At 42.8% G+C, this 22,253-nt stretch overlaps 1 protein-coding gene across 2 annotated transcripts; it reads left to right on the top strand.

Moving 5' to 3' along the window:
• Positions 1-5,613: 5,613 nt before the first annotated feature.
• On the top strand, positions 5,614-16,054 carry LOC135907334 (uncharacterized). 2 transcript variants are annotated; one of them, XM_065439016.1, is made up of 5 exons: positions 5,614-5,772; positions 7,578-7,730; positions 9,628-9,745; positions 11,777-11,853; positions 14,066-16,054. In XM_065439016.1, exons 2-5 carry the CDS (start codon positions 7,687-7,689, stop codon positions 14,283-14,285), a joined length of 459 nt encoding a protein of 152 aa, XP_065295088.1. In that variant the 5' UTR covers positions 5,614-5,772; positions 7,578-7,686; the 3' UTR covers positions 14,286-16,054. The 2 variants fall into 2 exon arrangements, with proteins under 2 accessions (XP_065295088.1, XP_065295087.1); XM_065439015.1 differs by lacking the exon at positions 5,614-5,772 and adding an exon at positions 5,817-6,137.
• The last annotated feature ends 6,199 nt before the right edge of the window (positions 16,055-22,253 follow it).

The following is a 22,253-nucleotide window of genomic DNA, read 5'->3' as shown; positions in this document are numbered from 1 at the left end:
ACCTTTTGGGATGCTAAAGACCTTGCAGGCTAGCCGTTAGCTTTACAAAAAGGACAGCTGTTCACAGGAAGATGGAGGTATGAAGGGATCAACGCCGTTTCAACGAAGGATGTTGCTGGAGCCAATGTTTTGGCAAGTGAGAAAGACGCACTGCCTTGTTGAAAGATTGACTTCATTGACATTCCTTGTTTGACGAGCGTTGATCACAACCTGTTAGGTCCTGATTTAAACTGATGCAGCGTATGTGGGTTATCAAAACGCAAACATCGAGCAATTGGTAGGGGTGTGCGAACATTCAAAATTTTCAAATAATGAATAAAAAAGTGGCCTCCTTGATTCTGTCTGAATCCTGTTGTCATTTTTCGTAAGTACAAGTATTTTTCTAATATTTTTTAATGTTTCAAAATATAAACTGTGTGCAAACAGATATTAGGTTGGACCAAAAGTATAGCAAGTTTCATCCCCTAGGGCATAGTACAGGCATAAAACACAAGAACTTACTTAAAGGAGCAGGCTGTGTTGCTCGGGGAGCCATACCTTGCCAGCCACTTAGTGATCATTCACATTCGCTGAAGAGTACCGTGCATGTGAAGAAACTGCCTTATCTGTTCCTAGTCCTCCAGTTCCTCATTTGACAATCCTTCAACATGTGCTAGCAAAATGAATGCTAGGATTTGCACATCATTTTAAGATCAATAGCGGAAATGGCTGTTCATTGTTCGAAGAGTATTTGATTCGCTTCTGGCACTGGTTCGATTCGTATTCAATTCATCAAGACGGCCAGTTGGTTATGATTCATTGTAAAGTTCGCAACAGCTCATCACAAGACATGGACAAAGGGACAAGGTATTCAATTCGATGTCTACAATTACTATTTGCGCACCCCTAGAAATAAGCGATATGTCGTGACGCTGCTGTGGCTACTGCGTGCGTCTGGCATTCTCCTGGCCTATCATTTAGACATGAACACCAGCGGCATTTAATCTTGTGTTGCATTTGCGCCCTGTTTGATTTTGTGCTGGTAGCATTTATAAATTTTCCTTTTAGTGTCCTTGTTTCTTTAGCACTGTCTAGCTTTAGATGGACCTTTTTCTTCCCCCCCCCCCCCTTTTTTTTTTATTGCGTGCACTGTGTAGCAGTGCCACCTCGGAAACGCTAGTGTGCTGTGCTTGCAACAGATGGCACCACTTGCACTGCTGTTATAGTTCCATGCAGTGAACTCATCAGTCCACTGATGCTGAACTGCATCTCTGTAAGGCTTCAAGAGTGTGCTTCTGTATTGCGACGTTTGTTGAGAGCGTGGAATGTGAGTGAAATGTGCTGTTGTGCCAGAACGAAACGAGGACGCAAAGAAATGAGTGGAACACCTTGTATGGGGCGATCCAGAAGTAGCATAAAAAGTAAAAGCTTAATTATTTGACAAGTATGGGTAGTAGAACGAGGCAACTTTTACAGAAATGCTATGAAAGACCGATTTTCTCTCGTAAAATATTTTCATGCTAAAATCGTTGGTCACTGACGGGTTGTGATATAGGACCTCAGATCCGCTGTCACAACGGAAGTGCCTCCTGGCAGTGCCTTTAAAGGCAATAAAATTGTTTCTTAAAATCATTTAGACGTTTTTGTTTAATGCATTCTCTTCTTGTAGTTCACGAATTATGGGATGTTTGCTTTTCTGTTGCTTTTGGATCACTGAAGATATGCTTAGCTACCAGAGGTTTGCAATATGTGATGAGGGGGTAATACAGGGATAAATGCACTCTAACCCCAACAATTGGCACCACCATCACGCATACAATGGCAAATGTCCACATTTCGCTTCGGCGAGGTAGTCTAGCTGGTAAGAATGGCATATATCCATCTTACTTGGTCAAGCAATAATGCATGCAGATTGTATCCGTTTCAGATCAGAAATATGGCATCAGGTTGCTGAGTGCTTGTTTAAAGTTGATCAGAATTGGTTCATTTGGTGCGATGTTGTCTTTGGGATGTTGGCTATAAATGTTGACCAGAAAAATATGAACTGCGTGCTTGTGTTAATACCACACTTTCTTACTATCAGTATTTGGTAGACACTGAATGCTGCATTTGGAATATTAGTGTATAGATTAAAGTTAGTTGCTTGGGGGCATTATAACAGTTTCGTTGTTACATATTTGGGTTGCCAATGTGATGAACACTGTTTCTGTCACTTGCAAATCAAATAGTCGGTGGCTTTCCCACAGTACGAGTGCCGAGAAGTGTTTCTCGCAAATTGATGGTTTTCATTGCCACACTAATTTGTGCACAGTGAAGCGTGTCAGCGTGATGACTCCTGGTGCCTTGCTTGCACTCTTCGTGTGGGAATGCTGCATGAAGTGGTATGAATCGCTATACTAGGCTTTGTAAGGAATATTTCACACCTTCGAGTCTCACTTCTGCATTGCTGTGGACAGCTGGATACGGGTGACAAAATAGAGGAAAATATAAAATACGCGATTGTTGGCTCCTTTTTTTTTCGTGTACAATGTGTTAAGGCCTCAAATGAGATGTGCCGTTGATTGTTGCCATACATATTCCATAATAAGCGGAAAAGGAAAAAATTTAGTGATTTGAACAGTGTAAACAGTAGCAAGGTGTGCTTTTCCCAGAAATACTCAATGAAACATGAAGTCTTTTTTTTTCTTTTTTAAATTGCAGCAGGAATAGTTACATTTGTCTCGTACAGGTGGCGCTGTTGCCACTTAACTGATGTGACAACTGAAGAACGATCTGTTGATGACAAACATAACGGCTCTTGCTATCGAATTTTGGCAAATGACTACCACACTCTTCTGTGTGCTTAGAAAAACTGCATAGTGCTTTAGCCTGTACTTTTCAAATTGGGTATAATGTTTTTATGTTCGGATCACCCTGTACATAATTGCAGTTTTATTGTTAATACTGACAGTCCTGGTGTGCTGCTTGGAGTTTCTTACAGTGCCACTGTTCTGTTTGTGCTTCTTTTTTTCTTTCCTTTTTAACCATTAACCTGGATCAGTTCTGAATGGAGCATGTTCTGCTGTAATGCTGTTTTTACATGGCTGCGTTCAGCTGTCAGTTTTTTTACGACAGGCACACACGGGAAGCTTTGTGATTTTACGAATTGCCTACTGAAAGGGCTGGTGTTTTTTTTTTCACAACCCTAATAAAAATATGCTTCATTGTCATCTTTGCACACCCTATTCTTCACTAGTCAGGCAGATTTATTGTATTCTAGAAATCCTGTAAATGAGTAAACTTGATGAACAGCCTTTGGGTGTAAATGGCTACAAATACCAGAAGGCTGAAAGTAAGCTTTTTCAGGGAGTTGTTGAAAAAATATCGGAAAGGTAGTTTTTTTTTATTTTGTATATAATTTGTTGTTTCAAAGCAATCTGGAAAGTTGTTCGAAACAACTTTGAACCTCCATACTGAGAATAAATGGGTCAGATTTCATTATCTTGATTTAAGCATATTTAAGCTCGCAGTAAAGTGCAATTGCTGTTTTACACTAAATCTAAAGCATTAACCGTGTTTTGCTGGGTTAGTGCAGATCGACTCGTTCTGACTTGAACGTTGCCCAAGGAGGTTAAAGAAAACTGCTGGAGTGGAAGTCGCCTATACCGCCTATTGTGCGCGGGTGAAGCCGGCGGCGGCCATCTTGGGGGGGGGAGGGGCAATAACAGGCCTGCCAAGAGCTTCGCAGCGCTGTACGCCAACCCTTCCAGCAGTTTTTAATTGCTTAACATATCCAAGTTCTAATACAACACTGTGGGCAATGAGGTGAGCCATATTGGAGGTCTGCGGATCACAGGCAGTTCGGCAGTTCCGACATTCGCAGTTCCGCCCGATCGAAAGGCGAAGCACCGGTTGCAATAGCAAATTATTAGATAACTATGAAGTAATAAGTAGTTTATCGGCCGTATAAACCTGTAAACATTCGCAGGCGAATGTTTACGAGTTCATACTGTCTGTGAAAACGCTGGAGTTAGGAATCGCGACAGTAGCCGCGAACCGATTGACCTCCGCACATCTGTCGCTTCAAGGCGTATGAAACGTCGGAAGCACAGCGCATACGAAGCTACCGGCCCTACGCAGACTCTGCAAACATCGCAGATCGCTTCGAAGATGAGGCCTGCGCGGGCGCGCACTTCAGCCACGTCGCAGACCGCTTTCGAGACACACGAGCGCCGGCAACGCGTCCCAACGGCATCTGCTACGGCATCCGCTATTCGCGTGGCCAAATGTGGCCAACGCCGTAGGAGGCGCCGCGGTTGTTTCCTCTGTACGGAGCGACGGGCGAGGAGGACATCGAGGCCGGAGAAGAACTCCCCTCCTCCCTCGCCTCACCCCCCTGCCTCGCGTGCCGCAAGAGAGGGACGCATCCAAGCCGCGTTCCTCGCTCGCGCATGCGAGATTGAAGCGCGTCCGCCAGCTCACCCTCACACGCTCATACGAAACCTGACGGCGACGGCAAAAATGTGCCTGGACCGTCCATATAAGTGCTATCGCAATAAAACACCCAAGCGCGCTAGCACATATTGGGGCAAAATACGACGACCCGAAACATCCCAGCCAACGATGTAAGCTGCGGCGACTGGCGTGCTTTTGCCCCCTGCAAGATGGCGACGCAGCGGCTTCACTTGACGAGCGCTCCCTTCACTCCAGCAGTTTTTCTTTAACCTCATAGAGTTTCTCAAACCTCCTTGGCGTTGCCGGAGTACCTAGACAAATGCCTCTAACTATTACAATACATTTTCTGTTGCCGCTGAGATAGGGCAGCGCGCGACGAGCGCCATTCGGCCTTTTAAGCCGTGTCTTTTTCGCTGCAACTTGTACTACATGAATAAAACCCAGCGACGGCTTCCATGTCACATCATTCGAATGGAGCATTGACGTCATAGCCGCCATCATAAAAAACAACTTTTTTTTTGGCGAAAGACGCGTCAGATTGGTTGGCAACAAGCGTAGAAACGAAACTTGGGTTTGCTATATCCATAGAGTTTCTCACTACATTACCTAGAGGGAAATCTGGCGCTGCTGCGCTGTGGTATACATGGGAATGCCGGTATATTGTGGATTCGGATTGGCATCATTCTCGTAGAGACAGGACACCCTGAAGACGCGCTTGGCAAGTACCGTTCCGTCTGTCACAATGATTCATTTTCTACTATAACAGCACGTAAAAAGCTGCTTTAGCTTTATTATTACGCGAAAACATGTTTTGTTTAACTATGAGAACTTGTTATTGTGTGTACGACTACATGTTACGTAAAAGGTATCAGCGGGCCGCTAAAGTTGGAGGACAGACGACAAGGTTCGCGCTCGCTTTGAAAAAGTTGGTCGTCTGTTCTTGCTTTTCTTCCCTTGGTCATGCATCATGGGTGAGTAAAGATGCAATATACGTGAATGGAAACATTTTATGAATATTGTACTTTGAGAACGCGTTATTTGCGTAGCCATATCCACGTTTTAGACGAAGCCTCTTACAACACCAGCCAACACGAGCCTCGCAGACACATATACCGTCATTCCCATGACGGCACGGCGCCCCCTTAAGAAACTCCCATAGACGGTGGCGCCAGATTACCCTCTAGGTGTTATAGTGAGAAACTCTATGGCTATATCCTAGCCAATGCCTAGCACTGTACGACCCTAAAAACACTTTTTTGTGTGTGTGTGTGTGTGAACGTTGCTCAAGCACTCAATATTTTTAGGCGATTAAACAGGCATGTTATAGCAAAACTGATGTCAGAAACGTGAGAAAACTTGGTAAGCGATCATTATCATTTGCCGCCGCTGCAGCTGTCAATAAAAACGTAAATAATGGGCTCCGGTGTGTTTTAGCAGCGGCGAATTGTATATCTCGCGCGCGCAAGTTGTAGAGGTTTTTGTATTAGGGCCACTTGTTTACTGTTTATTTTACAGCACCGAGTGCTCAGACTGTGACTACTGCAACTGCGATGAGAAACGTTACTTGACTCCAGCACAATATTTGCTCGCAAACCCCACGGTTGCTGGTGTCTGTGATGTTCTGCTATGAGCTTGAGGCGAATTTTTCCATTTTCGCAAGACGACATCCAATCGAGGGTGTGTCTCGACTCCGCGCAAACGTTCGTGCTGGGCGACGATTCCACGTGAGTTAACCGTGACCGTGATTAAAGAATAAAGTTATGTATTTGCACTATGTTTACGAGTGATTAAACTGCTGAAGGTCGTGATGAAATTATAAGGCGTCCGTGCGGTGAGCGATTTCTTCAACTTGAAATGCGTTAATCGTCTCGCATCTGATGATTGCTGGCTGTCACTGCGCGTGGGATTGATACATAGACCCGGTGGCAACCCTCTAATAATCGTTGCAACATCAAGACGCCGATCACCAATCCCTGCGCGAATATTCGCGGATGTGGTGCACCCTGATTGGACGACGCGAAGGAATGTCCATCGCCTCGCGATTCTTCCTTGTGTGGCTCTGGGCTCTAGTATCAGCCTTGTCGGTCCAGTCAAAAACAAGAGCCCCAGTTGGTGCTATTCATCTATTTTGGTAAATAAAGTGAAAACAGACATTTGAAACTTAACAGGAGCAACCAAAATGCTTGATTTGATTTCCCCTCTACAATTGGTACATGCCCGCTGCTGGAGACTTTGGATAAAAATCAAATTTTTAGCACGAGCAAAAGAGGCACCAAGAGTTCTGTTTAGTAAGCAAAGAAAATATGGCGAATGAAAGAACACTGAGGCATGTGGAAAATAGCAAAGTGAGCTAAGAATTTACTGGAGGATACTAAGTAGAACCGCATTTAAGAAAACGGCACACCCTCATCAAATGCTGGGCAAACACACGTCTGACTTCTTGGACCCATCTCTTTTAATGCAATAGCGTTGTAGAGGCCAGTCTGTTTATGATGTCGTGTCGAAATTCCCAGTGAACCGATGCCAGAGACAGTGTAAGCATGCATGGACTCGTCATGATACCTGTGAACAATGTGCCCTCGCAAAGGTATTAAAGTGGCAGAGATGCCAGCAATAATGGAATAAGTGTAGCGTTTAATCATGTGCTGTGTGCATCAAACTGCAGTCGACGTGCTGTTGTGTTACTCACGGAATACTACCGTGGTTTGGAAAGGCAGGCATGTAAACACAGGCACAAGTAGAACGAACAGGACAACACAAATGCCTTTCCATACCAGAATCCCCTACCACATTTTCTCAGCATTCAGTCTTCCTAAGGACCACTAACAGTGGTGCACACGTATATTAATACATTATCAGTAGACATACATAATAAAATTACAACAGGTAAGTAGACAGCTTCACTAGAATTAAGTCGTAAGGGGCTGGTAAGCAACCCCAGTAACTCGCAAGGTCGCAATAGTTCAGGGATAACCATGGAAAGGGACCAAAGTTCACGTGGTCGTCAATAGATGATAATTGAACTACAGTATCTCGTAATGCTTAGGTCTCAGTCGCTTAGGTGTGGCATGAATGAAGCTCTGTGAGTTTAATTTTATTTTTCTCTTTGCTGGGGGGTCGCAGTACCTGGATGTACAGCTTAAAATTCTAGTGTGTTTTCCCAGATGCCTGAACTCCTTGGCCCTGCAGCTTGCCGTTACATCAGCAGAAGCTGGCGAGTATGTGGCCATAGTTGGCTGCAGTGCGATCGAGACGGTTTTCCACGTTCACGGCATGCCTGCGTTTAGTGAAGACATGGTTGACTTCATACGCCCAAGGTAATGCAAGGCTGTTTTTTCTAGCCTTTCGTTTTAACGGTGGCCAAGCCTTCCTTACATGTGCATTTAGGCCGGCTATCCAGGCTGGCAGTCACTTCGCCTGAGCTGTATCACTGGGTAGTTTACTGTAAGCTTAGAAAAGCAGTCCCTTGAAAACTTAAAATTGGCGGGGAGGCTCCTTTCAGGCACTGTAGCCACATGTTATTGAGCCATGTCGTTCATCCAAGATGCTGCATGGTGATTCCACACCCTTGCCCAACTAGACATGGTTAATGCATCTGCATGCAGGAACAGATTGGTGCATGGTGCCGACGCACTTCTGTCAAAAGTAGAATAATGTGTTGTGCAATTCCCGTAACTGTTGTGAACTTTGTATAGCAAATCAGTTCTGTAGACACATACTAGGGCAAAGAAGTGGTATGAGAGAGAAAGATTGTCATTTACATGAAAAGTTGGACTAAACTAGGACAGAAATTCATACTGATTACTCAGAAAGAAAATAGACATTGCAGTTGAACAAAAACTTGTCTTTGTCCAGTGATTCAAACTGGAACCAATGACTTCTTTGGATAATCGTCCTGCCATCTGAGCTAACCAGGAGGCTGGCAGGTGGCAGCTGAAGGCCAGATTAATTCACAACTCAAAACAGTGGTACACTGTACATAGCAAATGGGTCCCATGATAACGAGCAATGTGTTTTTTTTTTCAATTTGTCTGCTGATTAAGCCCAGGTGTGTTTAGTGGCGTCCTGGGACAGTTCTCTTTGTGAACGCCCAGTGGGGTTGTGGTTCTGGTTAACGAAGGGAAACATGGTCAAAAACAGCAGAATATTTTGCGGTGTGATGAAGTTAAGAAATTTGCAGGCATAGGATGGAATCGACCAATGTACGGCAGGGCCAAAGAGACCACATTTCCCAAGTGGGCATCAGCGAACCAGTGATGAATTTAACAAGTAGTTCAAATTTTTTTATAGCCGCTCCCGCACCCGCTCTCATGTCTTTCTTTAGCTTTATGCCCCACCTTTCCTGGTCCACATAATAGGTCATCATGCAAAGCTTCAATAAAGAAGTTTTCATCATCAACATTGTTTCTGTCGTAGTTGGTTCTTGTGTCCACCAAATTACTGCAAGGCAGCCTTCAGTATTTGCATTTTGTTCTCAAGCACGAGCGCCCTCTTTGTGGTTTCCATCCTCTCTTGGACCCTAAGTGCCCACAGCATTCTGTTGCCGAGCGTGAGGTCCTGGGTTCGATGCCCAGTTGTGGTGGCTGCATATCGATGAAGGCAAAATGCGAAAGATGCTCGCATAATTTGATTTAAGTGCCCATTAAAAAACACCAAGTGGTTAAAATTCATCCAGAGTCCTCCACTCGAGCAGCTCTCATAGCCCTAGTGATCGAATAAATGTGCAATCTTCTATAAGAAGTTGCCAGGCCACTGCATGCACAAGCACATTGGCTTTTGGACGGGTGGTAGGGGACCCTAAAGTAATTTTGACACTCCGAATGCGATGATGATGTGAAACAATGCTGTTTTCCCACTTCAGAGCCTTGTAGCTCTAGGAATCGATCACATATAAGCTCCACTACAGGTCATGAAATTAGCATGTTCGTGCACGCCGTCGCCTCTCAGAGGTTTTGGCCAACACTGTAAGATAGGGTTCACACCTTAAGCTGCAACACGTGTACTCGGACCGTGGACTACGGCTGCCAGTGTACCCTGCGCTACAAAGCTGATCTTGACTTTTCCACAGGCACTAGTCGCAACGAGATACTTTAATGCTGTATGCTGTACTGTGTTTATGTTGCTCTACTCCAGAAGTGAGTCAAATCAATATACTATACGCTGTCTTGCCTTGTTTTTCCCTATGCTAAAGCATATGGCACTCTCACTTTGCAGGTTCATGGGCGACCTCAAGTCTCTGTTCAACTACCTCACCAAGTTCCAGCAGCTCCCTGTGCATCCCAACGTCCTCATACTGCATGGACTTGAGGCGTACATACAGGAAACCTCGGAGGTACACGCTCACCAGTTGACCAATCTGTTCAAGCAAATGGGCTGTAGTGCATTTGGAGAAGCACTACCAGGGTGTTCGGAGTAGCTTAACTACACCTACGAGTAGAAAAGCGTGTGATCGCTGTACCATATGTCACCACATATACCATAATATACTGACCATTCTAGCCACGATCAAAGAATAAATGGACCTTGGCTAGCAGTGTAAGGAGTTGTTATGGCCACCACTGGGTGATGACTGAAGGTGAAAGGAAAGCAAGGTGGCACAGAAAAGCTGCAGCAGCAACATTGCAAGTTTCGATAAGCACATTCAACGCCGATTCTTGGTTCTTCTCTCTACTTCGCCCCATTGTAGCTACAGTACGGAGTAACTATTGTACTTATGATGGGGTGAGGCTGAGACAAGAACCAAGGATAAGTGTTGAACATACTTACTGCACCTTGTGTTGTTTATGTTGCAGTTGTTCTGTGCCACCCCTCTTTTTTCCCTTTATCTTCAGCCATCCACTGCATATTAAAACGGGTCAGCACAAGTCTGTTGTGATAAAGTACCGTAACAGGTGCCAAAGAGCAAGTACAGGTGAGGTTGTGGGTGTGTTGCTTGGAGATCCGGAAATGCATTCAGGGTTTGTCATAGCATCAGTATGAGAGCATACTTGTTATTTGAATTCATCCAAGGAATCAAAACTGTAGGAGGGCAAACTACATCATCATGCAGTAGCAGTTTTCAGCAATGCAACGAAAGAGAAAGTGTGAATCATAGTTTCCTACTACAACCACTAGAGGGAAATCTGGTGCTGCATTTGTTCGACCGCAATGGGAATGAAGAGCAGCATACAGGAATTCATCCACAATTTGGCATGGCTTTGTTGAGGAAGGAAACTGCAGCTTCTTTGACTGTTCTTTGTGGTTCAGCTGTGTTGTGTGCTAATTACAACGAGAGTGTTTAACCGAAACTTTTTTTTTGTTCCGGTTTTTGTTTTGGTTCACCAAAAACTGTTCAGTTCCAGTTCAACTCCGAAGTGAAAAATTAGTGGTTCAAGCCAGTTTGAACCAGTTCAAGTTCATTTGTATAACTGAAGAATAATTACAGGAAAGCATCACAGGTTTACTTTGTACAAAAACTCAACACTGCTTCTAAGCTGCACTGAAACACTGCGCCTGTTATTTGTTCTCCAGGCTGCACGTAGTAGTTGCCGAAGAATTATGCAGATCCAACACCAATGCGGGAATCTATGTCAAGCCACCCAGGCATGTCCTTGGTTGACCTCCCTACGTTTCCCTCTTCGTTTCTCTCTCTCTATGTCAAGTGAAGCTTCATTGAGGGAGAGAAAGAAAGAGAGGAGAATATATAAGGATAAAACGCAGAGAGTCCTTCAGCCTGCTACTCTGCTCAGGGAAAAAGGGAAGAGAAGAGAAATAGGGGACTGAGGAGTAAAGATGAGGACAGGCAGTAGCATGCAGTTATATCCACATTCGTGTTCAAAGGGCCTTTTTACAGCCTTGAACCTAGGCCTGTGTTAAATAAGTATTCTAAGAGATTGATTGCTTTATTGATATGCCCGGTCAACAGCCCAGTAACAGGCTCTCACTGAACAGCATGTTTTTAATCGGTGCTAACCAAGAGATCAATGCCTGCTGTTCAAAGTCATACTGGGGACGAGTAACACCTACACCAAGCTGTGTACCAGCTAAAGTTAGCCAAGCTGTACAATGAAAAAAAGAGGGATTTAGAAAGCACGGTGCAAGATACAATTATTTTGATCATAATTTGGGATAATAGTGTGGCATGGAAGGGGTTAATTAAAATTCTGTGTGGTTGCTAGATTTAGAATTTTCCTGCTACTGCTTTAGTTTACATGTTTGTAACAAATTGAACGCAAATGAGGTTTCGTTACAGTTGGCCTATGGCTTCTGTCATTATGGCATTAACCGCAGTTATCACTGACTACAAAATAAGTTTCTTCTTGTTTAGTAGCTGTCTGTGGAAATTGATTCACCAAAAGAGTAAGCTGACCTAATACCTTCCCAGGAAGAAAATGGGGACCAGACCATTGCACGCCTGTTCGCACTGGCGCAGGATGCTGCAAATTTTGCCACCTCAAAGAAGTGAGTGTTCATTTCTTTTACCAGTTCTGCACTGATCAGAATCATCATAGCAATAAGATGGCAGGTTCGGCCTTGTTGGTGTGAGATTTTGATGTGTTTGCTGGGCAAAACCAGACATAGAGGAATGGGACACGCCACTTGTATTATTGTAGGGGAATTATTGCTCTGTTTCGTAGTGCAAAACAAAGCAGTGCAGTAAATCATACAGAATGTACAGTACTGTCCACTGTAACGAGGAATGCCAAATTGGAGTCAAACCTCAATATAACAAAGTATTGGATATAACAAAGTCAGTAAGATATCCTTACTGCTAGCATTACAGCGTGACAGATATGTTTATAACAAATATTGGATATAACAAAGCTATCTTGCGTCAAATCCGAATTTACCACAGTGAAATCAAACTGTATTATTTCAGATATAATTACAGCTTAGTGCTGACACAGAGGCCTCTGCAATAACATTTACTGTTGTGTCTACCAAACATGCCAGATCAAGCACTGTCTTACTATGACGTTGATGATATGATCTGGTTACATTGGTTATACTCATTAGGTGTTCAAGAGTAGATCGTGCTGTGCATCCAACATGTTCTTATGGCTTGTCAATATACAGTGTCACTTTGTTTACCTTGTTGCTATGGTAACCTCATCTATATCTTGAAGTGAGGTGTGAAACAGCTTCAGCTCTTCACGGTGGTCCCAAAGTTCTGCTCGGTGATTTAGCTGAAAGAGCAGTTTCACCAGAGCTGTACCTTGTACGAAATTTGGCTATCAAGCAGCCTGAGAAATCCCAGTTTCAGAGGAGTGACAAGGGCCTCGGGAATGAAGGGAGTCGATTTATTATAATAACCAAATAAAGCTAAAGCGATCATAGGGGAAGTTAACTACAGTATGTAAGTTTCTTAATCGAACAGTAGGAATTATAATTGGAAAGGGAGATGAAAGTGCAAAAAAAGAGCTTGCTGCCGGTGTTAGTCGCAACCATAACGTCCGCATGACATGTGTGATGCGATGCTGCACCAATTGAGTTATGGCGGCAATTGTCCCTCTTACCCTTTTCATGTGCTTGGGTATTTGAGGCTAGGTCTGGGAGTGTTAGCCAGTACCACTCAGCTCGTATATTTGACTGTGTCTAGCAGTACAGGGATCTGTTGCTTATGTCATTCACACAATAAACTTAACACGTTCACTGCTGCAGCACTTTTTGCAGTCTCATTACCTGCGTGGCGTGACCCACCAGTGGTCCACTTGTGGACTCTCTGGTGACTGGTAAGTCACCAGAGAGTTGTGCTTCAATTATTCGAGTTAGTAATGTCCACCTCTTCGAATAATCCAGCTCAACGACAAGAATTATGCTATCTACCACGGGCGTTATTTAAGAATTACATAAAACCTGATAATGGTCAGCCTGTATATTCAATACGTTATTACGACTGTTGTGTATTATAAGCGAGTCCGACTGTAATGAAGTCAGATTTGACACGCAAATACCACCTCCACTATATCCAGCATTCATTACAAGCGTACATTGAATATATGGTGATCTCCGAGAGAAGCATTTTATAGTTACTTCATTTATAAGGCCGCTAGGTGTCACGAGCCAGCACTGAGAAAGAAGTGACTGGAACATGTGCTGAAGAAGTGGAGGCCGAGGGCGCTGGCTTGAGTTTTTGCTCGCCATCTTGTATAACTGTTTGTCTCGTCAACGCCGGGTACATTTTTGTACATTCCTATAATTCTCATACCACTTATATCGAGTTGACTGTAGTGTGTTGGTGGAGGACTGAACTCATGCATCCCATTTGCTTACTCGTTCGACACCCATTGCGGTGGCACAATGGCTATGTCGTTGCGATGCTGCGCGCAAGGTCGTAGTTTCAATTCCCCACCGCTGCACCTGCACTGCAAAAGCGCAAGTACAAAATGCTCATCTACTGAGTTAAAACACATTGGCGGGTTAGTTGGTTAGAATCCATGATAGAGGGTATAAACGCGACTGAACGAGGACGTAGAAAGAAAGAGATACACAGAGACAGTCCTTCTACACACAGATACCCAGAGCGCTGTCTCTGTGTATCCGTTTCTTTCTACATCCTTGTTCTGTCGCGCTTATACACTCCATCATCTCCTGAGCATGCTCTTCAATTTGCAACTGTATATGTTGACTAAAATATTTTTTTTCTTTATTTTTATCCTTTTTTTGCCTGCAGTCGCCAAACGTGCCATCTGCTTGTGACTTGTTGCGATTCCGCATCCAAGGGTCACGTATGCCCCAGTTACGTAAGCCTACCTTTCTTCCCACTTCCTTGGCGCTGCAGCAAGCTGGAAGACGGCCGCTTCACTCTCCAACTGGATGGCCGTCTTCCAACAACTGTCCTCTTTGGTCTGTCCAAGAGGGAGCTCTGCTTACAAAGAGTGGACTGCTGTTGATAGCAATGTGTACTATCTTTGTTCTGAGCAAGTTCACAATGCTATTCATTGGTGCAACAGAATGAATGAGGAATTCAGTTCTGATCAAGGTGGAGGGGTGTTTCACTCTCTATCAAAATGGCTGCCTTCCGTCAGATGCCTGCTTCAGTCTAGAGAGTTCTGCTTGCACAGAATATATGGTTCCTAACAGTGCTGTCTACAATATCAGTTTGCTAGGTTTCTGTGCTATGTAGTGTTGCAATTTAATGAATGTGCAATTGAGTCTTGTTCAAGATGGACGATGGCTTCTTAGCTCTCTATCAAAATGGCTGCCTTGCGACAGGCAGCTGCTTCAGTCTGTCTCAGAGGGAATGCTGCTTGCAGAGAGTGGACAGCACTTAATAGTGCTGTCTACTTTCTATTACAGTGCTGTACATAGATGCAAAAAATAATGGAATATGAAATTCAGTTATCACTAGATGAGGGGTGGCTGCTTAACTCTCTTTCAAGATGTCTGCTTTCTGCAGCCATAAACTTGAGTCTGTACAGGGGGAAGTTCTGCTTGCATAGAGTGGACTGCTCTGGGTGGTGCTGTCCGTTAATATATGATTTATAATATGTTGTGGTGTTAAACAGTGGTTCCACAGAATGAAAGTGGAAATTTTGTCTTCATCAGGATGTCTTCATCAACAACTTCATCTAAGAGAAAGTTCTTGGAGAGTGTAGACTCCTCTTTATGGTGCTGTCTCTAGTCTCTGGTTTTTGTTATGTCACAGTGTTACTTAGTCGTGCTAAAGAGTCAATGTGAAATTTTGTCTTCATCGAGGTGGAGGATGGCCACTTCACTCTCTCTCTTGAGGTGGCTACCTTCCAACGACCCTCCGCATCAGTCTGGCCAGAAGGAAATTCTGTCTGTGCATAGTTTCTGGTGATACTATCTAGAATCTCTGGCCTGTTTAGGTTGCAGTGTTATGCAATAGTGCAGCAAAATTATGTGTGAAAGTCAGTCTCCATCACCATGGCAGTGTGTGAGGTACTCCCAGTTTATTAGACATCTTCTTAATGAGCAAAACACTATGAGCATAAAAAAATTCAGTATTCATGGTTTCTCTTATTTCATAATGCAATTTGCTTCCCTTCTTTGTGACACTGCGTTTGATCCCTGGACACCTGTTTTGTTCTTTATCGAGATAGTTCTTTATGTTCTTTATCAGATATCAGATGTTTATCAGATAAAGATGTTCTCTATCAAGATAGTTGCCTTCCAACGAGCATCTGCTTCTGTCTTTCCAAAAAGAAGCTATGCCTCTAAAGAGCTGACTGCATTTGATGGTGCTCTCCGTGATCTCTGGTTTGTGTTAAAGCATAATGTTATGTTCCATGCAGTAATGCAACAGAATAAATTGGATTTGTCTGCTGCAATAGTCTTAGTTTGCCTGTTTGCACAGGTACTGGCAGAGTATCCGCACATAATTAAGTGTGTCTTACTTCATTTCTATAATGTGTTTGCTGTGAAAAAGGCAAACATGTTTGTTCATAGTGGAGAGCAAATGCATGCAGGTAAAGTTTTTTTCAAAGTGTCTTGAAGCCACTGCAAGAGGCCTTGTATGTACTGTATATGGCTAGTCGTCATAAAAGTATACTTTAGAAGAATAGCTAATGTATACAGTTGTACTGCCTTGCTTATTTGTCTGTATGCTCGGTTCTTCATTTGGCTTGCATGTCTCACATTTATTCTCTACAAGAAAATGGAGTACCTTCATTTAAACAGGGAATTTATTTTGAATTACCTCATGAGCCACGTTTCTGCTCATGGCAGCCACTATTTCAATTAGTACACAACACAGGCTTTACAGCGTACATATAGTAACACATATCAAACAATATGCCTTATGTAAGCCTCAATTATGGGGGACGAAAAATGTATTCTGCTGTCTAACACTAAAAAGACCAGAGTGGAAAGCTACTAGATGTTGCAGAGATTATCAGTTCCATATAAAAGTGAAGTTGAACACCAAGCCAAGATATCTGTGATGAAATTAATCTAAATTTTGTACAACAGAAGCAATCATTTCCAGATTGTAGACAATGTGGGAAATATTAGTGCCAGTATTTTAGATCCATCCTTGCATCACCTGTAGTACTGAAAGGCATGTCACACTTTGAACTCTTCCCATTGCTTTAATCATTGTTCTGGTCTCTCAAGGTTGGCATACAATGCACAGTATTACTTTTAATATTTAAGAATTGGCAAAGAGATGGGGGTGGAAGGGGCAGTGTGAAATACATGTACACCCTTGCAATTTTTTTAACAATATCGCGCGAGTGTCGACCGCGCGGTGTGTCAGTGGCCCTGTAGCGGTGAGATGATACCCTAAAGCTGAACAGCGCTGCAGAATACATTTGAACTAGAATTCGTCTTGCACGACCACACATTATGTTGCCAATCCTGCAGCCCTCGCCTCTACAAAGCCATTGACATGCCTTGCGGTCGACACTCGCATGATATTGTTAAAAGATTGCAAGGGTGTACCCTCTTTTGCTCCAGTAGGGCAAAGTGCTGTATTACATGATTATAAGCGCACATTTTTTTCCCTGAAAATAGTTGATAATCTATAACATGCGTATTAGAATTGAGCACGAAACTGAAATTCCGATAGGTGGTGTCGAAATCTCAACCCGCCAATTGCAAATCCCACCTTCCAGTCTCGCACTGCCGCAATGAGTGACGCCCTGTTCGTAGTGGCTCGCATGTAATAAATTTTATTTTTCACATTAACAACTAATTGCTATTTATCTCTCTTACCATGAAAGTATGGTGACAAAACAAGCAGTCTATTGCATTTTGCACTTTTTTGAAGGTATGAAAATCAGGGTGCACTTACAATCAAGCACGTGTCATTCTATTTGTGGCTGTGAAAAATGGGGTATGCGTTACAATCGAGGATGCATTCAAGTCAAGTAAATACGGCATATAATTGAAAGTAACGAAGCACCAAATTTGGCATTTCTGAAATACTACAGTGCATTACTTGCAACCAGCTTTAAAACAAAATGTGGCTTTGTTATGTTTTGGGTCGCACATTTGCCTGTGTTCAGAAAGGGACCAAACTGTACTGTTGTTCCTTGCTGGAAATCTGTTCTACTCCACGAACAAGAGCCAACAGTTCCCAGTTTGGCCTCTCCAGAGCTGTAGCCTCAAGGTCTAGACATGCCTCAGCGATACGTGATGAGGGTTGTCTGCACCATTGAAGGTCACAACCAGAGGTTATGAATCTGTTTTGAAAAGAGACTACTATGAAGCAACACAAGTAACCAAGTACAAGCTGACTGGTGTCCCATTTTTCACGCTAGCATAAAAGGTAGAAAGACAAGCTGATCTACATAGGCAAGTAGCTAATGAATGAAGGTTGGCAGGAAATATCTGTTGTAGCATTTTTTTCTACTGTTATGCTGCAACTTTTCTATCTACCTCCCACGAGTCTCTACTGCAACTGGCTTAGTATGCCTATTCTTTCTTGGCCAATTCCACTGTCTACTGCTCCACGCTGGCCAAATCTGGTGAGAACATGAGCGGATTGTCACCCGAGACCATGACACTGCGTTAGAAGGATTGCAATTTTAACAGACTCATTTCTTCATATCAGCCCTGGTCACATTAGGACCAGCATTATTTTTGTGCATTGCTACCAGTAAGAAAAAGATCAGCATTTGTCTTGACAAATATGAACTGGTGGCACGAATTTTTTTTTCGTGTGGTAGTTGAACAACTCAACCATGCTCCCCTGTGGTGACATTGGCGTCACTGTTCTATGCTGACTGCATCTTCTGGCTGAAAGGGTCAGGAGAAATTTGAACACATGGTGCAGCCGCTGAAACATAGTCTCCAATTCCATTACTTTCAGCAATATAAACCGTGACGACAGACAAAAAAAAAGAAACAACACACGCGAGCAGTAACTCCTGAACGCATCCATTCTCGACATGCGTGGATACATGAATAGACAAGAAAAATATAGAAGCTTGGCTATACCAGGACAAAGAAACAGAACAAATTGATAAAACAGATTAATGGCTCAGTGTCATGCATGTACTTCATGGCCTTCATGGTGCACAACATTTCAGTAAGCCAACTCCCTGCTTGACAGTGATAATAAGATTCTTACAGAAAAGCTACGGACCCATATGTACACGTTGCCCCATTCCTGCAAAACCAAGCCATTGGCAACATGTGTATTGCAGTTTATGAAATGCTGGAGATGTGCTGCGGCAGCAGTGTAGGTAGTGGGATCTTGTCATGGTTTGTTGAATGCCTTAGAATCATTACTGGGTAGCGAAGCTGCTCATATCAAAAAGAGCCACCATACACTAATGATTACATTGTTACTGATAAAAGAGAGCCACTATACATTCATGATTGCGATGTTACCAACCTCTGTAGGCCAGTAATTAAGTTGCACATAGTAGAGTTTTGACTGGTTTCCATTTAATTTCAGTTCTCCATCCTTTGTCCAAGCAAGTTGAACATTGTGTTGTTTGTTGCATAATTAGTCCACCATAGCAGAATTCAGGTTTTCAAGGGTCCATGGTTCATAAATACTGTAAGCCAATGTGGATGTGCAATATAAAACAAAACAAAGAAAAATTTGATCTTTCAGTGTACTCTTCTTTTAAAAAAAGTTTTGACACATTAGATGGCACGACCCTTGACACCATACATGTTGAAACAAAAGCAGAGAAAGCCAAAATTGACTTATATCAGGTAACACTGATGCTTAAGTTGTTGACTGGGAAATTGTCACCAATAAGTCGAGCCAAGTAAAGCAATAAGCATCGCTTGGTTCGTGTGAAGATATGGTGTCGCCAATTGGCATTTAATGGAGCTGGGAAAGCTTCTACCGATACTGCATTACAGAATTTACCGAATTCAGAAGGCCAAAGTAAACCAGCTTATCGAAGTTTACATTGCTGCCAAGTTTATTGACTCGACATGCAGCATTGTAGGTTATAGTGGCCGTTTCAGATTCAAATGCGAGTTGAAATATCTACAGCATACACAGGGAAGTTGCCTATGCATTCCGTACAACCATTTCACACTAACACACAGGCACAATGAACAGGGAATGCGATTTTTTTATTTGTTTATTTGTCAGCAACGACTCCATTGCAAAACCTGACACAGTCAAATCTGTCGAGAAAATAATCTGTGTGGAACTCCCATCTTCACAACAACCAACAACTGGGTCATGCTTCATTTAGGCCAAGGGCAACCAGGGTGGGTACGGGCCAGGTTTGAAACCACCACATCGTGCTCAGCAGGGCAGTGCTTGTTACCTTTGGATACTGGCCAATCCAGAAAAATGACCCATGCAGGGCTCTCATACTACATTGCCAATCGTTGGAATGGTAACTGTTTTATGCCCTCTCATGGAACTCATTGCCGCATGGTGGCGCCACTAGCACTGCTGCTGGCTCCTCAGTCTCCAATATTGCTGTGTTCCATAAATGGCATTATGTGTAATACATGCTGAAATGCAAGCTAGGACACTACATAATCGAAACACAGGACCACTATGACCTGTCGTTCTTCATCTCTAACACATCTGTGCTGTCCACCATAAGTAAGCATAAGTGAACATACAAATGCTGGTGAATCTGTTTTACGTTATAGTGGAAAAAATTTTTTTGTTAATTTATTGCATTCCTAAGGGCTATTGCAGAAGTTGGGAGTACAAGATAGAAAGATGGCAAATATGAAAACAAGATGCAATTCCAAATAAACTGCTAAAATATAAAAGGAATTCAACAAGTTATAAAGATAGGACATAACCACGTAAAGTATTACAGTTTCTTACAATATGGACAAAAATACTGTATTTAGACGCCTCGGTATGGTAAGGAAAGGAGACATATTCAACTCATGATGGTGCCTAGTGGATGTAGGTCTACTAGGTGGGATGTAATTGCTGAGTAGAGGAAATTGTGGAGAGTTAATCAGAGAGGTGGATGCCATTGTTAGATGTTTATTCATGGTTTGTGGGTTCCAGGGTTTGCACACCTTGATATCCTTGAAAATCTTTGTATTTGGAAACACAGATTCAAGGACCCTTCAAATACCTTTAAAATAAATGTGTTCCTTAAGGAGGTATAGTAGGGCAAATCAACCAAAAAATTTATTTCTTGATTGCATCAATAAAAAATAATACACACTGTGGCGAGCAAAACAGTGCAGCGGCGAGCGCGTAGGAGCACTCTAACCATTTAAAAATGGCGCCAAAAAGCGCGCCGCCTGGTATTTAAACGTGACAGACGCAAGGGTTTGTTTACATGTTGTTTTCCGTCATTTTTTTAGTGTTTACGTAATTATGTTTACTTCATGTTTACGTTTACGTAAACATGAAGAAAGGCTTTGGGGAAGACACCAAAAAAGCCAGAAAATTTCTGTACTCTGCTGGTGCATGTTGAACGGTTGTAGTGAAGGTGCAGACAGAAAAATGCGTTTTTCTCAAAATCACTTTTTTTTCAAAATTTTCGGAACTTGATGTACCTTTTCTGGAAAACTGCTCAGCCCATTACGCTGAAATTTTCCCAGTATATACTCAAATCCCTTGCAAGTAATCTGAACCTAAATGTAGGAAAAAATCGCTCAGTTATAACTGAAAAAAAAGAAAAGATTATTAGAAAGACCTTCCCCAGTACGAGACCTGTGACGGCAATATTTTTTTTCTTGTGACGTAAATGTAGCAAAGCATTTTTTAAAGGTTCCAGTTAAACCCACTCTTATACAGAATTATCGTGCGAAATTTCACGGTCGTGCTGTTTTTTGTTTCTGAGAAAAGGTACATTTTATTTTCTATCATAGCTTAAAGTTTGGTTCTCAACTACACAAAAAAATAAAAAGGCCTGCAGTAAAAAATTACACCAATTAAGGCCAACGCTATTGCTATTGAGCGTGCAGAATTTCACGCTAATATACAGAACAGTTGTTGAGATATAAAGCTGAAACCAAGATAGTTCATGCACCCTACCATACCCCCTTAAATTCATTGAAAACTGGGATTCAGAGTAACATTTTAACATCAAAAGTAATAAACTCAGCTTAGGGGTTATGCCATAGACACTGTCTATTGGGAAACAATCCCAGACATTTTCTTTTGAAAGTGTAGCTAACGGTAGCAATGTGATGTGTCCACAGCCACAAGCCAGCAACAGGCTTGTTTAAATCACCATTGTGAACATGGAGCTATACAAAGCCAGATCAAGTGACCAAGGTGTGGCACTGTTTCGTTATTTTGCTACCTAATTGGTTGACACCGCACCCATCAACATGCCATTTTCGAACCTATGGGCTCTAAAAATGCTTGGCGGAAAGCAAGCTTTGGGCCATTTGGCTTTAACACGACGAGTATTTTAATTGTGCTGACTCCATTAACAATCATGCCAGAAAGCGACTGACATCAAAACGAGAAGGTCAACTTAGAAAAGCGAGCTGAAGAGATCAAAGTGTGTGTCCAAGTCAGCACCTGTTTGGCTGCAAGCAACTGCAACTAAGAAGTAGGTTTCACTATTTATCGACGCATGTGTACAAATAAGGTTTGTTTCCCCATCTTCGAATATCGGCCTTCGGCATCCTTGAAATCTTTGAATTGTCCTTGAATTCTCAGTCATGCGTGCCGTACGAACCTCGGCATTCCAGAATGGCGCACGTCAATACACAGCTTTCCCGTCAAACAGTTAGTTCTACTGAACATGGCAGAGTGTATAAACATGACTGGACGAGGACGAAGAAAGAAACAGATACACAGACACAGTGCTACTTTCAACTATAGATTTTATTTTTTGCTGTTACGTTTGTTTCCGCTCGCACGGTATATATTTATCGATGCGTGCGAAAAATAAAATCTATAGTTGAATGTAGCGCTGTGTCTGTGCATCTGTTTCTTTCTTCGTCCTCGTCCAGTCGCGCTTATACACTCTGCCATGGATTCT

The sequence above is a fragment of the Dermacentor albipictus genome, chromosome 10, assembly GCF_038994185.2.
Source record: "Dermacentor albipictus isolate Rhodes 1998 colony chromosome 10, USDA_Dalb.pri_finalv2, whole genome shotgun sequence".
NCBI classification, from domain to species: Eukaryota; Metazoa; Arthropoda; class Arachnida; order Ixodida; family Ixodidae; genus Dermacentor; species Dermacentor albipictus.
Note: the sequence above shows the minus strand (reverse complement) of the source record. Positions and strands in the feature narration are given on the sequence as shown.